The sequence below is a fragment of the Pseudopodoces humilis genome, chromosome 3 (genome assembly GCF_049639895.1).
Source record: "Pseudopodoces humilis isolate 2021_Gansu_Grassland_sample_001 chromosome 3, ASM4963989v1, whole genome shotgun sequence".
NCBI classification, from domain to species: Eukaryota; Metazoa; Chordata; class Aves; order Passeriformes; family Paridae; genus Pseudopodoces; species Pseudopodoces humilis.
Window position 1 is genome coordinate 34,360,525 of NC_142202.1, and position 22,859 is coordinate 34,383,383.

General features: G+C 36.8%; 1 protein-coding gene across 3 annotated transcripts in view; it reads left to right on the forward strand.

The window, feature by feature from the left end:
• PRKD3 (protein kinase D3) overlaps positions 1–22,859 on the forward strand; it is a 43,733-nt gene that overhangs the window by 13,864 nt on the left and 7,010 nt on the right. For all 3 annotated transcript variants that reach the window (XM_014255975.2, XM_005526888.3, XM_014255976.2), the window contains exons 4-13: positions 1,629–1,760; positions 2,421–2,578; positions 4,756–4,945; positions 7,664–7,741; positions 9,664–9,847; positions 11,321–11,444; positions 14,262–14,339; positions 15,952–16,228; positions 19,492–19,544; positions 19,906–19,978. In XM_014255975.2, coding sequence (XP_014111450.1) covers positions 1,629–1,760; positions 2,421–2,578; positions 4,756–4,945; positions 7,664–7,741; positions 9,664–9,847; positions 11,321–11,444; positions 14,262–14,339; positions 15,952–16,228; positions 19,492–19,544; positions 19,906–19,978 — 1,347 coding nt within the window. The remainder of the gene's footprint in view (positions 1–1,628; positions 1,761–2,420; positions 2,579–4,755; positions 4,946–7,663; positions 7,742–9,663; positions 9,848–11,320; positions 11,445–14,261; positions 14,340–15,951; positions 16,229–19,491; positions 19,545–19,905; positions 19,979–22,859) is intronic.

Here is a 22,859-nt window from a genome sequence, read left to right on the forward strand (position 1 = left end):
CAACTCTTTATTCAGTAGCTTAAAAGAAAATAGGACTTAATGGAGCATTATTTGCATGCTTGCCTTGAGCTTTTTCATTTAAATCTCACATACTTTGGGGGTATCCAAGAGGTTTCCAAGAAAGTCCAAGTATCACTTATGCTTCAGTACTCAGTTTTGTTATTTTTTTCATTGTTCTGTTTTAATCTTCTTCAGGTTTATTATTATATCTGAATTATACAAATGGGGAATTCATAAGTATAATAATATTAGTTTGTATTTTTTATTATTGTTTAAGATGAAATGCAGGTAGGGTTCAGAATTTGTTCTTCTAACCGTTGTGGGTTTTCTTTTGCTTATATCTCTTTTTGTCCTGTAGCTTTTGCTATTGATGGCTTATGCTGTCATAATGCTTCATATAATTGTTGTTGCTGAATCATACCTATAAAAACAGACTCTGACGGGTTATTGTAGTTCTTAAAAACAGTTTTTTTGAACAATAGAGTCCTCAGAGTGGTGGTTATTAACCAATAACAAGGACAAAATAATCCCAGCCCTGATTGTCACTTTGTGTTTGATCAATACTTTGTCTAATTCAATCAAAAGTCAGCTGTAGTTAAACTGCAAATAAAAGCTGGATTAGTATTGAGTAGTTTTTTAAGTCTTTGAGGATAAAGTGACGAACTGAGACTACATATTAGGAGAAGAGACCTCTTAACTGTCATGAGCTTAGATTTGTAAACTTGGTCAATAAAGTATGAATTTGATAGCTGTAAGGCTGAATCCTTGGCTGCATTTCAGGGCATGTCTAAAATGTTCAGTAATTGATCATCTTATTTTGAGCTTTTCATTGCTTCTGGTGGATAGCATATTTGGAAAATTTGTTGTGTGTCTCTTGGCAATCTCTGACAGTTTCCTTACAGACAGACAGACCACCCGAAACTGAGGCATTTTGAAGACACGTGAATCTCTTTCAGTAGATTTTTAAAATAACAATCTGAATAAGAAGTGTTAGTACATATCTGGTAAAAAAATTACATAGCCATCAGGGCAAGGTAATATTGCTGTAAAATACCTTTTTTTTTCTCTTTTCCTCAAAGAAACAGGACAAAAATAATTTAAATATATCTATGCTTGTTTAAGGAAAAGAATATTTTAATGTTCCGTAGAAACTTTATCCACAGTTCTATTTTGATACACCAAGTTTAGTATAATAAGCTTTTATTGCAAAAGTCCTTTAGAAGATAAAAATCTTTCTTGTAGAACTGTCTTTTTTTGAAAATTTTGTAGGTTACAAAACAGCTTGAAAATTAAGTTGTTCTTTCAAATGTTTACTGTTGCTTTTAGCAAAGCTTGTTGTACCTGCCTTCAACTTAGTGAGGTCTTCAACAGAGTGATTCATACTGTTGATTGGCTGGGGCCATTAGCCTACAGAGTTCAATGGATATTTTTTCTCAATAAAAATGTTTACTGAAAACTGTGTGGTCTCCTAAATGCATATTTAAAAGTCATACAGTAAAATGCATACAGTAAAATTTCCAAATAGCTTGTTAGCATTCTTTAAATTAGCCATTTTTAAAACATGTTCTTTCCATAAATTATTGTTGATCCTGTGGCAAGAGCCATAACTTACTGCAATTTTTTAAAAGCTTTGGCTACAGTTGAAGATTTCCAGATTCGACCTCATGCGCTTTATGTGCATTCCTACAAGGCTCCTACTTTTTGTGACTACTGCGGAGAGATGCTTTGGGGTTTGGTACGACAAGGATTAAAATGTGAAGGTAAGTCTTTGATATTTAGTGTATTTGTGTGTGTGGGTACATAAGATGAGGAAGAAGTTGTACTGTGTTTGGTATGTTAGCAAGTGATAAATATATTATTTCATAGCTGGAAGGGTTTGTGCATTGGAAAACCCAAGTTCTGATCTTGGCATTTATGCAAACTGCGTGTGACCTTGGGCTAATGACTTAAGAAGTGTTGTTGTTTCCCACTTTGAAAGAAATAGCTAGCTTACAGCCTTGTGTTCTTTGCACAAGGAGCACATAGTTTGGAGAGACTCCCAAAGGGGAATCCCTTTCCTTATGGCTTTCTTCCAGATGGCTGTGGATCACTGCAGCCTGCTGTCAGGTACTGATGCTGCCTTCTTACTGAATTCTTCTTGGTTCTTGTGCTCCAAGGTGAGGGAGTGATTAAAGCCTCCTGGTAGTGGGAGATCAGCTGCTTACAAGTCTTAGACCTTGTTTCTAGAACTGGGTTTACTGGAGAAAAAGCTGTTTCTGTGAATCGTATTAAGAAGACTGAAAGAAGAGAATTTGAAGTCTGTTTCTGCCTTTACCATTTTCCTGGGCCATCTTTTTAAAACTGCTTTATCAAAATATTAGTACTGATTTTGTTACTTTGAATGTTGGGAGGTTTTTTGAATAAACAAACTCCTCTTCCAGGTTGTGGGTTAAACTACCATAAACGATGTGCCTTCAAGATTCCAAACAACTGCAGTGGAGTGAGAAAGAGGCGGCTGTCCAACGTGTCTTTACCAGGAGCAGGGCTTTCAGTTCCAAGACCAGCACAAGCTGAACACACATCCTCTGCCTCTGAAGAAGTATGTAATGTGAAAGAAGGAACAATTTTTGTTTTAAATTCTTTAACCTCTGGACAACTAGATAGTGTTTTAAGTGGCGCATGATGAGTATGAGGATTCAAGCTTAACCATTATGATTGGTTTTACTGAATTTTAAAAATGGTGATTCTTAGACTGTGACACTTACTGCTTATTATTACTGTGAGAGATGAAACAGGAAATAAATTTTAAGTTTTATATATAATTTTGTTATTAGCCTTTCACTCATGGTTATATGAAATCTTGAGAACCTTGGCTTCAGAATGAAGCCAAAGAATATCTTGCCTTCTTAGTAATACAGATTCATTCTGTAATTATTGTATCAGCATAGATTAGTTACTTGGCCAAAGCAGTACAAATTGTAAGCTTTAATACTGGGGAAGAGTGTTCCTGATCTGCTGTTAAGCTTTTTACAGAGTTAATCCAAAAAACCCCAAACCCTGTCAAGGAGGGTGTAGGGAATGAAGGGCTTACAGTAAAAACAGATATCCATAGTAGTTCCTTTTTATGATGATTGCTGAGAAGTTATCAATTACATAACAAATATCAATTATCAGTGTATATCCCAACAATACTGGGATCATAAGACAGGTCGGGCGTTGATTAGATCCAGTTGTTTATGCCTTAGTCTTTTCTAATCATGTTACTTTACACTATTAACTATTCTTATCACAGTTTAAAATACAAATCATATAGTCTAGTTCAAGAGCATAATTTTTTTTAACTAGACTTTATAAAAGCCTAGTCTTGAGTAGTGAAAAACATTTATTTTGATGTTCATGCCTACTGGTAAGATTTATTCAGGGAACACAGAACTGTAACCATTTATCACAGAATTTAGCTTTATGATTTCTATGTGCATGTTTAGTACCTTTTTGATACCTCTTTGTTTTACTCAATCCCTTTTCTGTTTTAATTACTGATGTTTTTCTTGTAATTTCATTTCAAAGATTTTTTTTGAGGGAATTTAATTTTCAAAGTAATTTTTTAATTTTCAAAATATTTTTGCCTAATTTAGTAAGGTATCCAGCATGCTATACCTTGCTTTTAAAAACTGATAGTTTGAGGTGGTGTTTGGAATTTTGTTTGCCTGCCTCCAGTGTTTTCCGTTTTACCCTCTCTATGGAGGTTTGCATGTGATGTCTGAACCTTGTCAGGTTGATTAAAGAATAAATGTCATGAATGAATTTCTATCTTCTGTGGAAATAAAGGTTCATACATAACTTCCTGCATTCTGTCAGGCTTTTCCATCTGGTGCTTTCATGGTTTTGTTTTATAATACCAGAATGTCCTCTTAAAGTTTCTTGGCCAGGTTGCTTTCTTGTCTGGTCACTTTAAGAGCCCTTACACCCCCACTGACATTTTTTTTCATCCACCAGGATGCTCAAGTCCTTCCCAGCAGGGCTCACACCAATCCCCAGCCTGTGTTCATACAGGGAGGTGCCCCAACCCAGGTGCAGTGCCAGCACTTGGCCTCGTTGAGCCGCATAAGTTTCACATGGACCCACTTCTCAAGCTTATCCAGGTCCCTCTGGATGTCATCAAGTCTCTCCAGTGTGCCAGCTGCACCACTCAGCTGGGTGACATCCACAAACTTGCTGAGGGTGCACTCGCTCCCACTGTCTGTCATCGGTAGAGACATTTAATAGCTCTAGTCCCAGTATCAACCCTGAGGGACACCACTTGTCACTGATGTCTATCAGGGCACTGAGCCATTGATCACTACCCTCTGGATGTGACCAGCCAGTTCCTTATCCTCCTAAAAGTCTGCCCATTGAATCCATCTCTCCACTTTGGAGTGAAGGATGTTATGGCAACCATGTCAAAGGCTTTACAGAATTCCAGATAAATGACATCTGTAGCCCTTTTCTTGTTCACTGATGGGAGTCACTCCGTCACGGAAGGCCACTGGCTGTCCTGCATCACCTCCCTGTCCTTCATGTGCTTTAGCTGAGCTTCCAGTAGGATCTCTGTGGTCTTCCCAGGCACAGAGGGGGAGGCTGGAAGGTCAGTGGTTCCCAGGGTTGTCCATTCTGTCCTTTTTAAAAATGGGTGCAGTTTTTGCCTTTTTCCAGTTCACCTGAATGCTGTGACTTTTCAAAGCAGTCATGGCAGTAGAACTGTTCTGGTGCAAATTATGTATTCCTTCTTTATTCCAGCGTTGCTGCCCAGAACCTAGTAAGAGGATTCCCTCTTGGAGTGGCCGCCCCATCTGGATGGATAAGATGGTGCTTTGCAGAGTGAAGGTCCCACACACCTTTGCTGTTCACTCTTACACTCGGCCCACCATCTGCCAGTATTGCAAACGGCTGCTTAAGGGCCTTTTTCGCCAAGGAATGCAGTGTAAAGGTAAACATTTAATTTTCTGCTGTAGCAGTAAATTTCAGCAAAGGTCTTGTACTTAAAACTGATTGCAACTGAGGTGGCCGTATACTGCAAAGTACGGAACTGTAATTTTTGAAAAATTGAATAATTTTCAGAAGATCACAGCAGCCCTCATTTTCCTTGTGGTAAGCTGTGCATTGTACATTTTTCTGAAAAATAAGATTTAATTGTGTAGATTGAAAACATTGTCATTCTAGAAGGATAGTTATGAATTAATAAAAATGGGAAATACTTCCTTTTGTTCAGTATCTGTATTCTAGACTTACCACTAAAGAATTTGTGAATTTTCGTTGTATTATTCTGGTACAGGATACTGATTATTACCTTTTGGTGCCTATGCTGAACTTGCATGGTTTTTATGTAGCTTATGTTAACACACGTGGCTTCAGTTCTCAGGCCTTTCCATGTGGTTCCTGGGGCATAACTATTGTGATCTCCTGGCTTTTTATTACTAGTTAGTGCAGATCTGTCAGCTTTGTTGCAGGAAACAAAAGTCTAGTGATGAACCATAAACATTAATATGGAAACGAGTTTCCATTTCTCTCATGTGAGTTAGTCAAACAGGAGTATCAAAGGTCAGCTTTCTGAGAGAGGTCCCTTGATACATTTTCAGTTTTCTTTATTATGGGGGAGAAAAAATGGTAAGCTTACAGCTGTGTTATCTTTTTTTTTGACTAGTAGTAACTGCTGTCTCATGTAAGCAAGGAAGTAGTTTTACCTTTCATTTCTGTTGTTATTTGCAGTCTTTGTAGTCCGTTTGAAGTCTGCAGCCTCAACTGGTTTTGATACTCTTGTCAGTCAGTGTGTCTCTTGGATACATATGATACAAAAATAATGAAACCTGAAAAAGATGCCTTGCGGTTTTAATGTATAGATATTGCTGGCCATATACAATTGCTGTGACTGTATCCAGCTGAATAAATGGGGCTACCACATCAGTTTCAGGGAACTGAATGACACTGGATAAAAATATTATTTGTATGCACATTGTAAGCTTTTATGCACGGAAAACAAGCCTAGAGAAATGCTATGTCTATGTGCAGGACAGAAATAAGTGTCTTAATAGGCTTCCATTTATGCAGTAAAATCCTATACTTATTTTTAATATATCAGGAATTGATATCAAGCAGTTCAAATATTTTCATACTTCCTTCTACAGATTCTTAAGGTTCCCCACTGACTTCCTTGAGCACATTCACAGATCTTGGGGTCTTTTAGTAGTTTTATGTTTCTGATTACCCATAAGAACCCTTGATTTCTTGATTTAATTCAGATTGCTGTTCAGGCTCTGAGGATGATGCTTGAGATGCTAAGGCTGTATTTATGGTAATAAATTAAATGTGCTTAGAAACATTCCTGGACACTGAGGTCAGCAGGGACAGAATGACCCGTGTTCATGAGCAGATTTTCTTAGCATTCCAGCCTGGGTGGCTCTATGCAGACTGCCTGTTTGGAGCAATTTCATAGGATGCTCTGGTTTATGAGCTAGACCTTGGAACTGTTTGGGATTATACTAGTGCTGTGGGTCAAAAGCATGCTAAGGGATGTTTGTAGCTATTTACTAGACTAGAGAATTGCATTTCAGTATCCAGGAATGTTTCTTAATGTAGTTTATTAGGATAGACTCAGCCTTCTAGTTTCCTGACAGGATTTGAAATGTCTCTGTTTCTTCCAGCCTCCTTTAAAGTAGTGAAGTAATTGTATTCCATAATATGAACTGAAGCCACAGCTGTAAAAAAGACTGTTCATGGGTCTCCTAGGATGCATCCTTTTAGGCGCTCAGAAGCTGAGCAGTATTGTATTCTGATCCAGAATTTGGCTCTTCTGATACTAAGAATAGAGAGATAATGTTTTTTCTCTTGTCCGGTCTTAAAAGGAAAACACATTGAGCTTGCTTTGGACAGCAAAAAGAGGCTAAATTATCAATATGAGAACAGTTGTGGTGGCAGTAGGAAGTTTTGGAATTCATGGTGGTGATGGAGGAAATTACAGGAATGCTACTAATAAAGGAAATTCCTGTTAATACCAGTAATGTTGTATGCTGGGCTTCGTTCAGTAGGCTGCATCTGATACCTCGGGTGCTGAAATGGCACACATCCAGGTGAGATCCCATCCCTACATCAGGCCAAATCTGGACATAATGTTGTTCTGTCTACCCTGTGTCAGCAGGAAATGGAGCTTGAGTAGTCAGGCAAATCTGTAATCTGAATGAGAGGGGAACTGGACTTTGGGATTTACTGCAGAACACATTTGCTCTGATGTAGTTGTGTGATCGTAGAGGCCTCTGATGTCTGCAAGCCTTAGTTGGCAGGTGGAGAAAAATGTTAGAGATGAGACAGTTAAATCATATAGCAATTGAAAAAAGGATGTGGAACAAATGAAAGAATGGGAGAAATTACATCATGAGGGAAAAAATAGCTGCAGAAAAAGCTACAGAAGTAGCAAACCATTTTGTACTGGAAGGGGAAGTACTGACATAATAAATAGTGGTAGGACAAATCAACATGTGACATAAGGACAAGATTGTTAATTTCCTCCTGGAGGTGACCTCATTGGTGCTGTCTTCAGTTACATGCAAATGTATGATTCTGAAGTCTGTGTTGGAAGAAGTGAATGATAAATGTTAGTGTCTGGGTGGGAGTGAGGTTCTGGTATCATGGGCTTATTTATCTGCTGTTTTAGATTGCAGATTCAACTGTCACAAACGCTGTGCACCTAAAGTACCTCGAGACTGTCTTGGAGAGGTTATTTTCAATGGAGGTAAGATGAGAAACATCCTTTCAAATGGTGAGAGATCTTCGGAGGCTGAATAAGATGCATCAGTATTTAGTTCCCTCATCTCTGAATATATGACATCTTTTTATTTATCTTGAAGTTTTTTCACTGAGGTCAGTGAAAATGAAAAAGATTCACTGTAAAACTTACGCTCTGGTGACTTAAATTTTACTTAATCAGTCCTGACAAGTTCACTATGCTTTGCTTGGGATTGCTCAATGGAAATGAAAAATCTAGGAGCCACCCCAATGTACAAAATCTGAAGATCTGATGTGATCTGCTTATTGTTCACCATGAAATATATACTTTAAAACTTTAGTATCTGAAGACCTGTGCAATTTTTTACGACTTTGTCATATCCACGATTTTTACTGGCCAGAGTTAGCTAAGGTGATAGAGATAAAAGAGAAAGGAGGAAAACTCCAAGGCAAACCAAAATGAAGAACTCCACTTTAATTTCTGGAAACCTCAATGAAGTGGGGCTGCTTTCTGAATAGACCTTGCAGAATTGAAAGAATGTGGAACACTGTGTGGAAGAATATTTTTAGAGTATTTTTATAAGTTTTAGACCAGTGTTAAGCTGATGAAATAGGAGATAAATGAGCAGATAGGGATTAAAAACTGATTGAATGGGTGAGCATAGAGAATGGTTATCAATGGCAAGTAACTTGTGGGTACCCCAGGGACCAGCAAAGGGTCCAGTCCTGTTCAACATCTTCATTAATGATCTTGTGGGGCAAAGTGTACCCTCAGCAGGATTGCAGGTGACTGGGAGGACTGGCTGATACGACAGAGAGTTTGTGCTGCTATCCAGAGGGACTTCAAAAGACTGGAGAAATGAACTCAGGGGTTTATTGGACCAGGTGACCTTCAAAAATCTCATCCAACTTCAGCCATTCTGTGTCTGTGTTGCCTTGTCAGACATTTTTTAGTGAAACAAAATTGGTGACATGAAGCAGATCTCATCAAACTGTACAGCTTAATTCTTGGGCAACAGCTGTGTTAGCTAGTGGGTCTGTTGCCATTGCATAATACGGTTCATGCCAACCTTCTCCAGCTCCCAGGCTCTTTCCTAGACTTGAGTTTGGTGGCTGTGAACAGCAATGTGCAACATGATGTTGCTACAATCTGGTTTTACTGCCCTTGTGATGCTAAGGTGCTAAAGGCCACACAGTTTGATGTAATTTTTCTGAAGATGTAAGGAGCAATTTATTTTTGTTCTTTCTCCTACTCTTAATTGAACTCAACCCAGGTAAAAAACAAACATACAAACAACCCCCCACAAACAAAAACACAACCATAAAAAGGCTACAGATGAAGATATTTTTATGTCTTAATTCTTAGTTTTTCACAGTACCAGTTGTACTTCTTTTGAAAACACTAAATTTCTGCCTGCAGAAAATCAGAGGTAAATAAGATCTGTTCTGCTTTTCTCTTTTCCTGCAATTCCACAGCCCCTCTTTTCTTTCTTACTCTTCTTACTATGGACTACAAGAGCAGGGAGAGCAGAGTTAGTTTTCTGTTAATGGAGAATTTCATTTTCACAAGAATAATTCTCTGGGTCATCTCTAGCCATAGAAAGATTACTTTGTCCCGATTACTTGTGGAACAGAATTACTTAATGAGATTTAGGTTTAGACTTTAAGCTTTTCACTCTGTTTCTTTCAGTATGGTTCATGTTTTAGTTGAGTCTCTCTTGCCTTGGCATCTAGCAAAATGAAATTGATTATGTTCATTACCATACTCTTGTCTTACAGCAAAAATGTGAAGATTTTGTATATTGTAATTGTAGTTTTATGTTTATTTCTATAAGTCTGAACTGAAAAAAAGGTGGGTTTTGGAGGATTTTATTTTATTTTTCTTTAAGTTGTGTGTTTGAAATAATGTCTGACTTGTGTTGTTTCCAGAACCTGCTAGCCCAGGCCAGGACTTGGATATGCCAATGGAAGTTGATAGCAGTGAAATGAACAGTGATGGTAGTCGAGTTCTAGATGATGCTGAAGAGCCCTCTCCTCCAGAGGACAAAATCTTTTTTATGGATCCATCTGACCTTGATGCAGACAAAGATGAGGAAGCTGTCAAAACAATCAGGTAAGTTATAGCATGGATTTCTTTGCTCAGGATGAGCATTGCTCAATATTGTGAGCAAAATGTTTCCAAGCAGCCCAGTTTTATTGCTGAAAGTGTATTTTCCCTTTGTGTGGGGTTTCTTTTTTCTTTTAGCTTGAAAATGCTTTGTAAAATTCTCCTGTCTCAAGAAAATCTGGAACTGACTAAAAGAGTCTAGTCTCTTTTGGAAATTGGAAAAAGTGTTATGCTATGATGGTTATTGAAGAAATACACCAGATTATCAAATCAGGATAAAATTTACAGCTTTACAAGGCTAATGTGTGGTTAAGGTCTCTGTGACTTGAGCCTAATTTAGCTATTATTTTATATGTGTGGATTTAAAAGGCATTAGTTGGGATATTTTAATATTGGCATCATAGTCTATGCATGTTACACAGTAGTTTGCTTTATGTATCTTGATTTTCCTGAAGTCTTTTATCCAGTAACTGTTAACATAGTTTATTAAATCAAATTTGATCTTTTTATTTCTCTATTGTTCTGAGTAGTGTCATCCTGATTTTCTTAGTCATTCTTAATAAGATGAGCCCGGTTCTATTTGGTCTAACTAAACATCGCTGTAGCTCAGGGCTGAGTAGTAAATTTGTGAGGGATAGCATATAATGATACCTCTCAACTTTCAATGATTTATAGCCCAAGGATCTCCTGAGTGGGAAGCAACATCTAGCTCTAAGTAGGATTTTTCCATTTATTTATAGTTGGATTTGAAGCAATTCAGAGTTTTGGCATGACAGCATCCTGTAGCCAATTCTGTAGTGTAACAGTATGCTGTGTTAAAGCATCCTTACATTTTTTGTTTTGAAACTACCTCACAAGGAGTATTTACACATGTGTCTGTTAGTACCACACGTAGAGCTCTGATGTTAGCCAGGCACCTTGGGGGTTGGCTTTTCAGTGCTGTTAAAACCTGTATGTTTAGTTAATGGCTGTCTCAGAATATTAGAGATTATCAAACCCTTGTCTGTTAATATACCTTAGTATGGACAGAATTTTCTAGTGTAGTTGTGATTTGACCCTGGTTTATGTTTTTGTAAGTTGAAAGTTTGCTTTGACAGGGACCTTCATTAATAACAATATTATGAAGCAGCACAATTAACTTACATAGACAAGAAGAAATGATAGTTATGCTGATGTTAATTATATTTCTGTGGTGTAAAATAACATAAAAGACCAGCAGATTTTGAGGGAAAATTATGTCTGTAGGTGTCCTCACTCCAGTGTGTTTCTTCTCTGTTCCTTAAGTACTACAATACTTGTCCTAGAAGAGCTAGTAGGAGCTCAAGATACCTTATCAAATTCATCCTTCAAACTAAATTTGTATGGGAAGAAAAGGTGTCTGTTCCTGAACATTATGGACTAAATGTGTAAAATGAGTATAACTGCAGTACTGTTGTATTTTAACTTGTTATGTATTAAACTGTTGTATCTTCTTTTTAGTCCTTCAACAAGCAATAATATTCCTCTCATGCGAGTTGTACAGTCAATCAAGCACACAAAGAGGAAGAGCAGTACAATGGTGAAAGAAGGATGGATGGTCCACTATACTAGTAGAGACAACCTGGTCAGTTACTTTAGTTTCTTCCTAAATTAAGTAATTTCTCAAGTTATTTCACTAAACTAGTGTATTTTATTTCTGATTTAGAGTATCATTTGAAAGAACTTAATTGTGATGTTCATTATAAAGAAATCTGGTTCAAGGGAGAAACTGTAATTTATTCTAAATTCTTCATGTGGTGATTGAACAGTACTTTTCCTTCTCCCCTTTAAGAAGGAAAAGCATCTCTACATTGTCTCAAATGAATTGCATGTGTAGTACTTCGGCTTTCCTGAGAAGGTAACTTGGAATAATTTGCTTGTGTCTTCGTTCTCTTTAGTAGTTGAACTAAATACTTATGTCTTTTTTTCTGTTCTACTATGTGAAAAGGTGGAAGTCATAAGGATATTTTGTGTACTAAAATGGTTGAGAGTATTATCCTAATGATCTAGGTGTTTGTAAATAGTTATGTGTAGGTATGGGAGCTCTTAATTCCTCTAGCAATTGACTCTAAGAGTTGTGGCTTGACTGTGTGTCCTTGGGTATGCAAGCACCCTCCAAAAAGACACTGTTGTTTGGTGGCAGTCCTACCAGTAATGAGCTCTTAATTGAATAGGCAAACTGCTTGGTTTTTTGTATTGAGGAGGAAGACCAGGCAAAATAATAGGGTTCCTTAGTATTGTCTGATGGGAGGAAGTGAATCCTTTTGTTCTTTGGTAGATGAATGAAAATGATGAATTAAAGAAGTTCCCAGATCTCACTGAGAACATTATGGCATATTGAGACTGTCCATGAAAGGCAGCACAAATACTTTTGCATTCTTTATCTCTGTGGCATCTGATTGAAGGAGACTTATTAAGTTGAAGGAGACTTAGAGAGTTTAGAGAAGCAAGGTTAATTAAGTTCTGATGAAATCAAGTTGAGGGGTGATAATAGGCAGCTCAGGTTACTGTAATGTTTTCACTTTTTGTGATTGTCAGCTAAATTGACTTCTATAAATGGTCTTTGTGAAATTACCTTAAAAACTATTTCTTTAAGGTACAGTTTTTTAATACCTAGATGTATTTATCACAATTCAAAGTAAGTATCTATTGTATTTTAGATGTGGTTACAGCCAAGACTACATAAAAGTCGTAATTATCATCAGCTGGCTCTGAAAAAAATAAGGCCAGATAGCAGACAAAGGTGAATAGCTCTAGCAGAACTGTTCAGGACAGACCTGGTATTCAGCTCTGATTTAAACTTTCAGTACAACCAGTATGTTTTCCCATGGACTTTTTTTTTTAACCTCCCCTTAGAATAGTGATCTGATGAAACACCTTAGCTTAGTTTGGTTTTCTTCATCTGTCAGTCTGGCTGCTACCTCGATGACATCAACTGAAAAAAGCCAGTCACATGGAGTATCCTGACCCAAAGCAGGGTACCTCCAGCCAAACAAGATCTCACAGAGCTTCCTAATGGGAGGAGACTTCCGTATTGGCCATTACAACATCGGCTATTTCCCTTGACGGTTCCATTCTCATCAATGTCAATGTTTCCTATTCCTGAAACAACTGAGCTTCCTATCAGTTCCAGACAGGTTCATTTTAACAACAGGATCTACATGCTTCTTGTGCTCTCTGGATAACAACTTGTTTCACTCTTTAAAATGAGAAGTTTCTGTGTCATCATCTTTACTCTTTTTCTGACCCTGGTCCCATCCTTTCTCAGAGTAGGGTCTGGGGCAGATTTTTAATCCCTGAGTAAGTTACCAGCCTTTTCCTTAATTCCTCTCCTCCAAAGTCTTTCCTGATTTATGATTTAATAAAGAGCATATATGTTGCAAGGAGGGGTTTACCCTTTTGGTTTCACCCACTGTCCTGGTGCTGTCTGGGAATTTGTTCTAGTTAAATCCATTTTTGATGAAGTTTTCTTTGTCTAATTCCCATAGGTAGACTTCTCCCTGAATGAAGTGATTTAAGCTCTGCTTAAATATGGCAAAAAAAAAAAAAACCACAAAACAAAAACTTTGCTTTTAATATGACAAACTTTATAGAATATAAATATAATAGAATAGCATTTCAAACTTCGTCATCCTTAGAGTTAAGGGTCTTGGATTTTTATCCCAGATAAATGGAAGTGTTTTTTTCACTATATAAGCATGGTGCAAGCAAAGTATCTTAGATTCATATAGCCATATTAGCTTTCTAAAAGCTTCTTTGTTTTGAGGAATATTCTTCTGCTTAAATTACAAGTTATATACAGCAGTTAATCTATGTTACTTTTTGGTGGGGGAGATTTCTTGTTGATGGATACTTCCAGCAAATGGCTATTGAGTCTGTTTTGGTGGTTTTTCCCCCCCACAAAGTACTTTTTCATTTGAATCTCATAGTGTATCTGTTTTGTCACTGTATTGACAAAATAATTGAAAACTTGTTAGGCTTGCTCAGTGCTTGAACCCTTGCAATGTTCATATTAGGGCATAGAGGGAGAAAGCATGACTCCCACAGTTGTCACTAAATTTAAATGATTCAGATTTTATGAGAATATGCACCTGGAGTAAAACCTGTCTAGTAATTGTTTTTTCTTATATGAGGAGGTAACTCCTGTTGCCATTGCTTTTGTTGTAAGGTAAGTGATGTTTTTGCTAGTTTGTGGAAATAATTTTTGAGCTGCTTCTTCAATTTAAACAAAGTTTTATTCCCAAAGTTTATTTTTTTCATTTCTGTAGTCTAAGATTAAACTGTAGATTAATTTTGAATAATTATTACAGTAATTTAAAACATTTAAAAAATTTAAATAATGAGATAGCAGAAGCCGTATGAGAGGTTTATTTCTTATGTAATTGTACTGTGCATTTTGTAGAGAAAAAGACATTACTGGAGACTGGACAGCAAATGCCTCACACTATTTCAAAATGAATCTGGAACAAAATATTACAAGGTAATTAATGATGAGTAATAATTATGTTTCACTTGATTTATTCAGTGATTTATAGATATGAAATCTACTTGTAAGCAGTTTACGTATTATCTCCATTTTCCCATCTCTTTTTGAATCAAAACTGTGACCAGGTTAATTGTTGCCCAAAGCCTGTAAGTGGGAAGGACCAAGACTAACTCTGAGAAGTTGCTTGCAGCTCCTGCTCTAATTCCCTTGAGTATGTCTCTCCTTACATTTTTGCATGTACTGTTCTCCTGAATTACCTGGCGTATTAAGTTTTCCTCACAATTGCCAGAGAATTTCTTTGGCCAGCAGTTGAATGAAGGCTTGGATTTTTGTGTTCTCTGAATAGTGACTGAAATTTTGCATGCTTATATGTTTTATTTCAACATTCCTCAAATTCAGTTACTCCCTACTGTACAACTGAAAGTTTCAAGCAGGATTTACAGGAAAATTATGTTTATATAAATGAAGCTTAGTGTATTGTCAATGTAGGATTGTGTTTGGTGGTGGAATATTCAGAAAATGCATTTGAATGTGTAAACAGGACTTTTCCCTTTCTTGTCTTACACCTTTAGGTGGGGGTCCAAATCTTGCAGCTTCTTCCTTTATAACACCTCTAAGATCAAGCCTTTTCTCTGTACACCCAGCTAAACTTGCCCAGATCCTTTTCATCCTTATCTTGACCAATGCAGTCTCTTCTCAGACCTCTCTGGTACTTGTATTGCCCTGTGCATTCAAAACACAGCTGGTAAAATATGTTCCTTGCTTGTTGCTCCGTTATGTGACTGCTTTTAGTCCTTTCACTTGCCCCTTTGCATCCCTTGTTTAACTGCTAAGATCTGATTGTTTGTCTTTGCTGTTAGAGTAATTCACAGTTTTTGCCTTTACATTCATTTGCTCTTCATCTCAACCAGCTGCTGTCTCTTATCTTCCTAATGCCTGCCTAGTGTTCACCTGCTTGTTCACTCCTCTTGCAAGTGACATGCACCTGTACCTTCCGTGGATGTGGAATGTCCTCCTCCAGCTAGTGTGAACTTGAAACCATTTCTTCCTTCAGATCTGTTCTGTAATACTCTTGTTCCATGATCCTAAACTGACCAGGTAGAGGATAATACCTGTATGCAGATAATATCTGCTAATATCTGTATGAAAGAGAACCTTTACCCAGAACGATTCCAATGTGCAATGCCATGCTTATTGATTAGCATGTATAACTGCATCTTCTCCTTAATGTCTCACTTTTCCCCCCATCACGCCTAAGCTGTATAAACTGCAAGGGGAAAGTGGTCATTCTCTAGTTGTGCTTCACTTACCTGTGCAATGGGAGTGTGTTTCATGATGAATATAAATGTAGTTCGAGTAGAAAATAGTAGTTGTATAGAGACCTGTGGTGGGTCTGAAAGTATGTCTAGGCTTGTATATAGGAATTCAGAAAGCTGGGTGGGCAATGGTCATGCGCAGTTTGAATTTATTTATGAAGCTTGGTGTTTCAGTTTTGATTTTTAGATATATTTGTTTTGGTTTCTTTGCAACGCTTGAAGTTATGAGTGTTAGTATATTAAAATATTATGTGCATTTTCATTTTTAAATTTTTAATATCTTTCTTCAGGAGATTCCACTTTCAGAAATTCTCCAGGTGACTCAGCCTCGAGATTTTTCACACGTGGTGCAGGGCAGCAACCCCTACTGTTTTGAGATCATCACTGACACGATGGTGTACTTTGTTGGCGAGAACAATGGCAGCACTCATCACAGTCCAGTTCTTGCTGCCTCTGGAGTTGGACTTGAAGTAGCTCAGGGCTGGGAGAAAGCCATTCGCCAGGCCTTGATGCCAGTCACTCCTCAACCTAGCGTTTGCACTGCTGCAGGACAAGGAAAAGATCACAGTAAGCAGGCAGACAAGGCGCTGTTGTTCGTACACTGAAGCTGCTGATGCTAGTGATTCCTTTGGGAAAAGTGCTTATTTAGAGTGAAGTACTGTCTGTTGATTATCTACTGAATTTGGTGCATCACTTTCCATGAGTCTCTAAAAAGTGACCGTCAGGTTTGCGGAGGGTGGGCAAATCCTTTAATATGTTGTAGTAGAAAGTAATAAAAAATCAGATTTGCAATATGGATTGAGGATGCAAAGTTTTATTGTGGGACCACTAAGAACACACACACAGATGTAAAAAGGGACCACAGATTAGATACTTTTAATATGAATAACTAAATAAATATATTCAGATTATATGCATACACTTTGAAAGAACTAAATTTGGATGTTTTTTGATGTAAGCACCTATATATATGTGTATTTTTAAAATACTGTGAGATGTCAGTAGATAAGAAGAAAAGGAGTTTGTAAATACCATTAGTGATGTAAAAAACTTTTTCTGAGCTGTGAGTAGTTAGAAAAAGTACCCTGATTTCTTTTTATGCACCTTACTTCCCTTTTTCCTCTGTAGGATTATATTCATTATTATATTAGGATTATATTCATTATCAAGGCTCCACTAAACTTATATATTGTTTTCTTTCTTTTAAGACATCTTATTCCTTGCAACAGCATTCATTCTCATTCTGTACTGAGATTTATGCTTTCCCATTTTAGTTTCCTTTTGAATTCCAGCTACTTTTTAATCTCCTTGCAGTAAAGTTTTCTTTTGCAGGAGATTCTGAGATCAGTTTCTCTGTCTCTGATATCTGGCTACTCTGCATCAGCAGCAGTTAAGAACATGTAAATGCTAGTCTGAGGTAAAGGCACTTCACTTTCTGTGAATGCAGCAGTGGTCTAAAATACTAAACTATGAAATGCCAGTACTGGCACTAGTATTTAATTACAGTGAAGAAACATACATGTGAAATGGTACCTTGTACCTGGCTTTATACAAGCATAAAATTCCACTTTTGATATGGAATTTTTAGTTTCAAATGTATGTGTATCTCTCTCTATATACACCAAAACTCTTTTTGTTTTCTAGCACCTAAGGCTTACTGTTGCTGTCAGATTTGCAAAGACACTTGATTTTTCCAAAACAAATAGTTTTTCAGATAATAATAATAATAACATTTCATTGACATTGGTAGGGAATAGAACTACAGTGGTATTTGCTGAGAAGAGATATTGTAGTATGTTTAGGATTGTAGGAGTATAAGAAACTACCGTGAATCGGGGAGTGGCATTGACATATTTTTAGATGACTCAGGTTGGTTTTTTAAACTCTCAGAAGGCCACAAAATTTCTGCTCTTCCGTCTTCTTCCTACACTTTGTGAATCATGAAATGTGTCTCAAGAGCCTTTAAGGTAATTAATTAGATTTTAGTTAAAAAAAGAGTCTCAAATACATGCTTTGAAATTAAAAGGCCAGATGGTCTTTTAAAAGGAGGAGGGAGACATTGCTAGTGCCTGAAATACTTGCAGCAGCAGGGAATTTGTAGTGTCACAATGTCCACAAGGCACTATCTAGTTATTATATACCACATTGTGGCCAGAGGTAGTTAGAAATGAGGATGTTCTTCCAGTCTGACCCATGGCAAAGAATCCTTTGTAACCACGTTCCTGGTGTTTGGGCTGGGGTGTTTCTTTGTGGGGTGATTCTGAGCTAAAACAAGAGAGAAAGTAAGCTGTTTACCTGCTGTAGATTACATATTGAATTGTGGCATTACTAATTTCTTTACAAGTGACTACTTCTTAACCCTTACTCTTGCACATTTCAGACACTAGAAAGATGGATTTATTTGGAAGGAATAATTCATGATTTACCTCTGAGTTATTTTGTATTCTGTAGCCATCTGTGGACAAGGGTTCAGTGTGTTCTATTAAACACTTTCAAAAACTATATCTTTATTTTCTAGTTACTTTGCAGCAGATTTTTTGACCTTAGGAATTTTTTTGTCTGATCTCTTTATTGTTTTCCCTAGTGTTCTGTACGGTTACTTCAGTACTGACTTGACTATAGTCAGTAATCAGTAGGCATATGCAAGACTCAGAGTTCATATTTCAGATGCAGAATTCAGGGTGTCTTTGAGAATTTGTATTTGTTCCTATCTTCTCTCTGTAAATTTCTTCTTTGAGATAAAGTACAGGTGGCAAAAGTCAGACATCTTTTTTTCTCTAAATTCTCTTCAGGATGATAAAGGCTCTTTTCAAAGTGCTAGTTAGTCTGTAGTGTGTTTTCTATATACCTTGTAGATGAATTAATTTATTTTTTTCTCCTTTAAGTTAACATAATATCACAGAATTGTTAGGGTTGGAAGGGACCTCTGGAGATCATCAAGTCCAGCCCCACTGACAAGGCAGGGTCCAGGTTACACAGGAACACATCCAGTTGGGACTGGAATATCTTCAGAGAGATAGACTCCAAGTGGTAGATGTCTTTTAGTCTGAAATGCTTTACTTTGCCCTTGGAAGTCAAAAGAGAAGGGTATTTCCTTATATATATATATATATATATATATATAAGGTATATACCTTCCTTGGTATATCTCTTCTTGCCTGTGAATCAGTGTTATTCCTGTAATGAAAAATTCATGTCCATATCGACTGCAGACTGAAGAATTCTTTATTTGATATGTTTAGTTGGAAATTATACTTCATCAATGTGCCCTAATATTCCAAGGATTGATGTGCTTCTGTAGTTTATCCATGAAACAAAGATTTTTATTTTTTTTTATATTATGGGCTTTATTGCTTTTCTAATTATCAGTTATTTTGTTACTTGGCTTCTTTGATTTGTTTCCTTTTCTTATGAATTAATTCTGTATCTTGGTGCCACAGAAGATAGGAAGCCACATTCATTTGACTATGAGGGAATTACCTGCTTCTCTTGCCTGTATTTTTCTTTATTGCTACCAGAAATTGTTAGTCGTTTAATGAACTATGGTACAATTGCTATTGCTTTTGCTTCTCCAGTTGTCTGTTGTGTACACACTTGTATTGTTCTACTGTTTTTGTAATCAGGAATAGGACAAAAAAAGACAAATAATCCAGGGTTATTTATCTAATGAGTTCCAGAGTATGAAGTTTATGTAGAACAACACTAAAAATCATTTCACCGATACTGGGTTAGAAGTCAGTAAAGGGCTTTTGTTGATTTTCATTTTCACTCTTTCTAGAAAAAGTCTGCCCTTTTTATTTACTTACTTGCTTTTATTTTCTTTATTGCAGAAGAGTTGTCTCTAAGCATCTCTGTTTCAAATTGCCAGGTCCAGGAGAATGTGGTGAGTCATGTTCATTGTATTACAGTGATACTTATTTATCTGAGTATTACAAAGTATTTGGTAGTAGCAGTGTTTGGATGAGAAAGCACTGTAGGTAAAGAAGTCCAGGTTATAAGCAGGAAGTAACTGACTTACTTGCCATGGTTTTTTTGAATGTATGTCCCTGCTTTTGGTGCAGCTCAGTGCATCCTCTTCAGGAAAAGTTTGTTGTGTTTTCCCACTCCATACAATGTAATGATGGTACCTTTTACAGAGTTTGATTAATGACAAATATAATTACAGCCTAGCCAGTAATAACTAATGCGGTCATGAACATTCTAATGACTCCTGATATTTGTGATTTCTTTTTTTCGTGCATTAGGATATCAGCTCTGTGTACCAGATATTTGCTGATGAAGTGCTGGGTTCTGGTCAGTTTGGTATTGTATATGGAGGTAAATTGCATTATGTTCCATTATGCATTTATTAAGGTAGAATGTCTGCTTGATAGAATTATCCTTTTCATACTTAGCTGTATCTAGAATGTCTAGGTGAAGTTAATCTTGTTAAAAGTTGTGTTTGGATTACTTTGTTGCATGTCTCTGCAGTTTTATGTACAGTATTTCTTACAATTAAATTTTTGCATTTACATTTTGTATTGGCATCCTAATCAGTTTAGAATATTTTGACCACAGTTAAATACAAAGCAATCCAATTTGCCCATGTTTAATGATTTTTTTTTAATTGTAAATTCCAATACTGTTGTTTGTGTTTTACAATATTAGAAGTCATATATTTGCTGTCAGTTATACAGTTTTAAATGACTCCTGAGAGATGTGGCCAAAAGCAATTAGAAAAACACATAGTGTGTTTATGGTTTGACAGTATGGATGCAAACATGTTATTGACATACTTGATGTAAACAAATTTCTGTCAGCAGGGTAAAGCAGAAAGAGGTATTCTTTGCCATGAGTGTTAGGCCTAGGTTTCAAGTCTAGTATTGTCACCTAGTTTTTAAAATCTTCTGTTGCAGCATATGACTTGTTTTTAGTATGTAATCACGAAGAAGAAATAGTAGCCATGCATATGAACTCTGTTTCTATCTCTCTCTTCTTTTTTTTAATCTCATTTTATATCTCAAGTGTTGAGAAAACCACAGACCATAAATCTGGAAAGAGAACAAGTCATAAGTAATGATTTACAAGTGGTAATCTTTCTGCTTCTGTCACATTTTCTTTCTAATCAGGAAGTATTGTGGCTATGATTTTTCTGTGTGCCAATTGTGTAGTTAGATAACTTATTACTTCTAAACTGCTTGGTGGAAATACAGTTTGGTCTGGTTTTACATCACTCTTGAAAGAGGTCAAGTTTTTTGCCCCCTTTGTATTTCTTATAGTGTAGTATGAATCAAAATGTCCTCCCTCTCTTATGAATATAAATTAACAAAAGCAGACACTTACTTTAATGATTGGATTGTATTTTTCCTAAATTGCCTTGTAGATAAATCTCAGCTTGGTATTTTTCATGATTCAATGCTTACAAGTTCTTGTAAGTATAATAAACTTATAATAAGCTTATAAAATATAATAACTTATAAAAGCTTACAATAACTTAAAAAAAGCTTTCATTAAATTCTTTCTTTTATTGAATGAGAACTTAAAATATATTGGATATGCTTACTTCTTAATATAAAATCAGAAGCTGGAAGAGTATGAAAAGTCTGTTTTATATAAAAGACTATGGTTTTGCTGGCTCTATACACTGCTTAATTGTTGCTGATATTTGGGGAGGCTAGATCTGGTAACTTCTGATACTGGCTTATCTGCATCTGTGTAGTCATACTGAAATAATGATAACAATGGAAAAATTAAGTTGCTTTCACTGTTGTGGGGTTTGGATTGGGTTTTTCTTTTCTGTTGTATTTTTTGTGTCTTATATTCTTGACAAATATTTCCAAAATTGTAAATCAAAAGTTATAGGATATAGATACCCAACTCCTGCATCAGTGAGAACTGTTTCCCTTTGCTTTTCCTATTTTGATTAGTTTGAAAGATCTGAAAAAGGGAGATAGAAAAAAACTACTCTTGACATTTTCTTACTGATGTAAAACTTGCACTGAAAACTGGCTGGTTGTGTTTTGTTTAACAAAAGGAACTTTCAAGCTGCTTTTCTGTTATGCTTCATGGGCAATTTCTCACTGCAGTCTAGCTTGTGTAGTTAGGTGTTTTGTTAGATGGATTGGTTTGCTTCACATTCCTTAGTGATCTAGCATTTACCTTGTGTTTTGCATCTAGTTCGGAATTGATTGTATTTGTGCTACATTTCAATATAATTTCCTTCATCTGGTGGAGATAGGCTCTTTATTCATGATGATATTAAAGGCAGGTGCAGTAGTTGCTTGGCAGAGCAGCCTGTGGAGCAGTTCCTGTGCCCTGCCTAAGCCCTGGCCACCAGTGCTGACCAGGGAGCATTAGGGGAGGCTGGCTGGTGGCTGCTGAGGTGTGGCTGGGCTCCCCACAGCAGTGCTGGTAGAACCTTCTGTGCCACTTGCACTGCAGCTGTGTGTCATCCCTTCTCCTAAAATGGCTTCCAAACCCTTCACTGAGTGGATAGTGACACTTTTCTTTGGTGCAGGCTTACTGTTCTGTCATCATTTAGTGTTAAATGTCTCAGATATCCAAGGTCTTGCAGTGTGTGATCCCATTAACCTCTCTCATGTGTCTGAAGGAAACCAGTTCAGTAGCTGTGAAGAAGCTAGGGAAGCATTAACAGTTCTTCACTTAGCTTCTCACGTAACTGATGCAGTTTGCAGCGAGGAATAATACATAGTGCTGTCAGCATGGTGTTTTTATTACCACCTTTTCTTACCACAACCTTTAAGATCTTTTTGATCACAGCAGACTGCCCCAGGTATTAAATGCGTTGCTGTTCTTTGGGGCACCTAGTTAATCTCATGTTCCTGTAGAGTATTAGGTGTGTGATTTCCTGTGCACGTAGAGCCCATGAAAGTATGAAACCACTGGAGTGGGTTTGTAGATGTGTCTTCACTTTGGCCTTGAATTGTTGTTGTTGTTTTTACAGGAGAGGCAATATTCTGTGGAGTAGTTATTACTTGCTCATGTGCAAGTCCCTTGCACAAGCAAAATATATCCAATGTCAGTCTGTGTGTACCTGACAGCAGAGTGGTAACTGGTTTAATTTTGAACTACAAAGTTCCTGTGGAGGCTGATCACTTCTATTACTCTTGCACCATTTGCAGTTCTAAATATAAATATGGTAATATTGTACACTTGAGAGAATATACTGGTTTCCCCAAAAAGGAATTTCTGCTGTAAG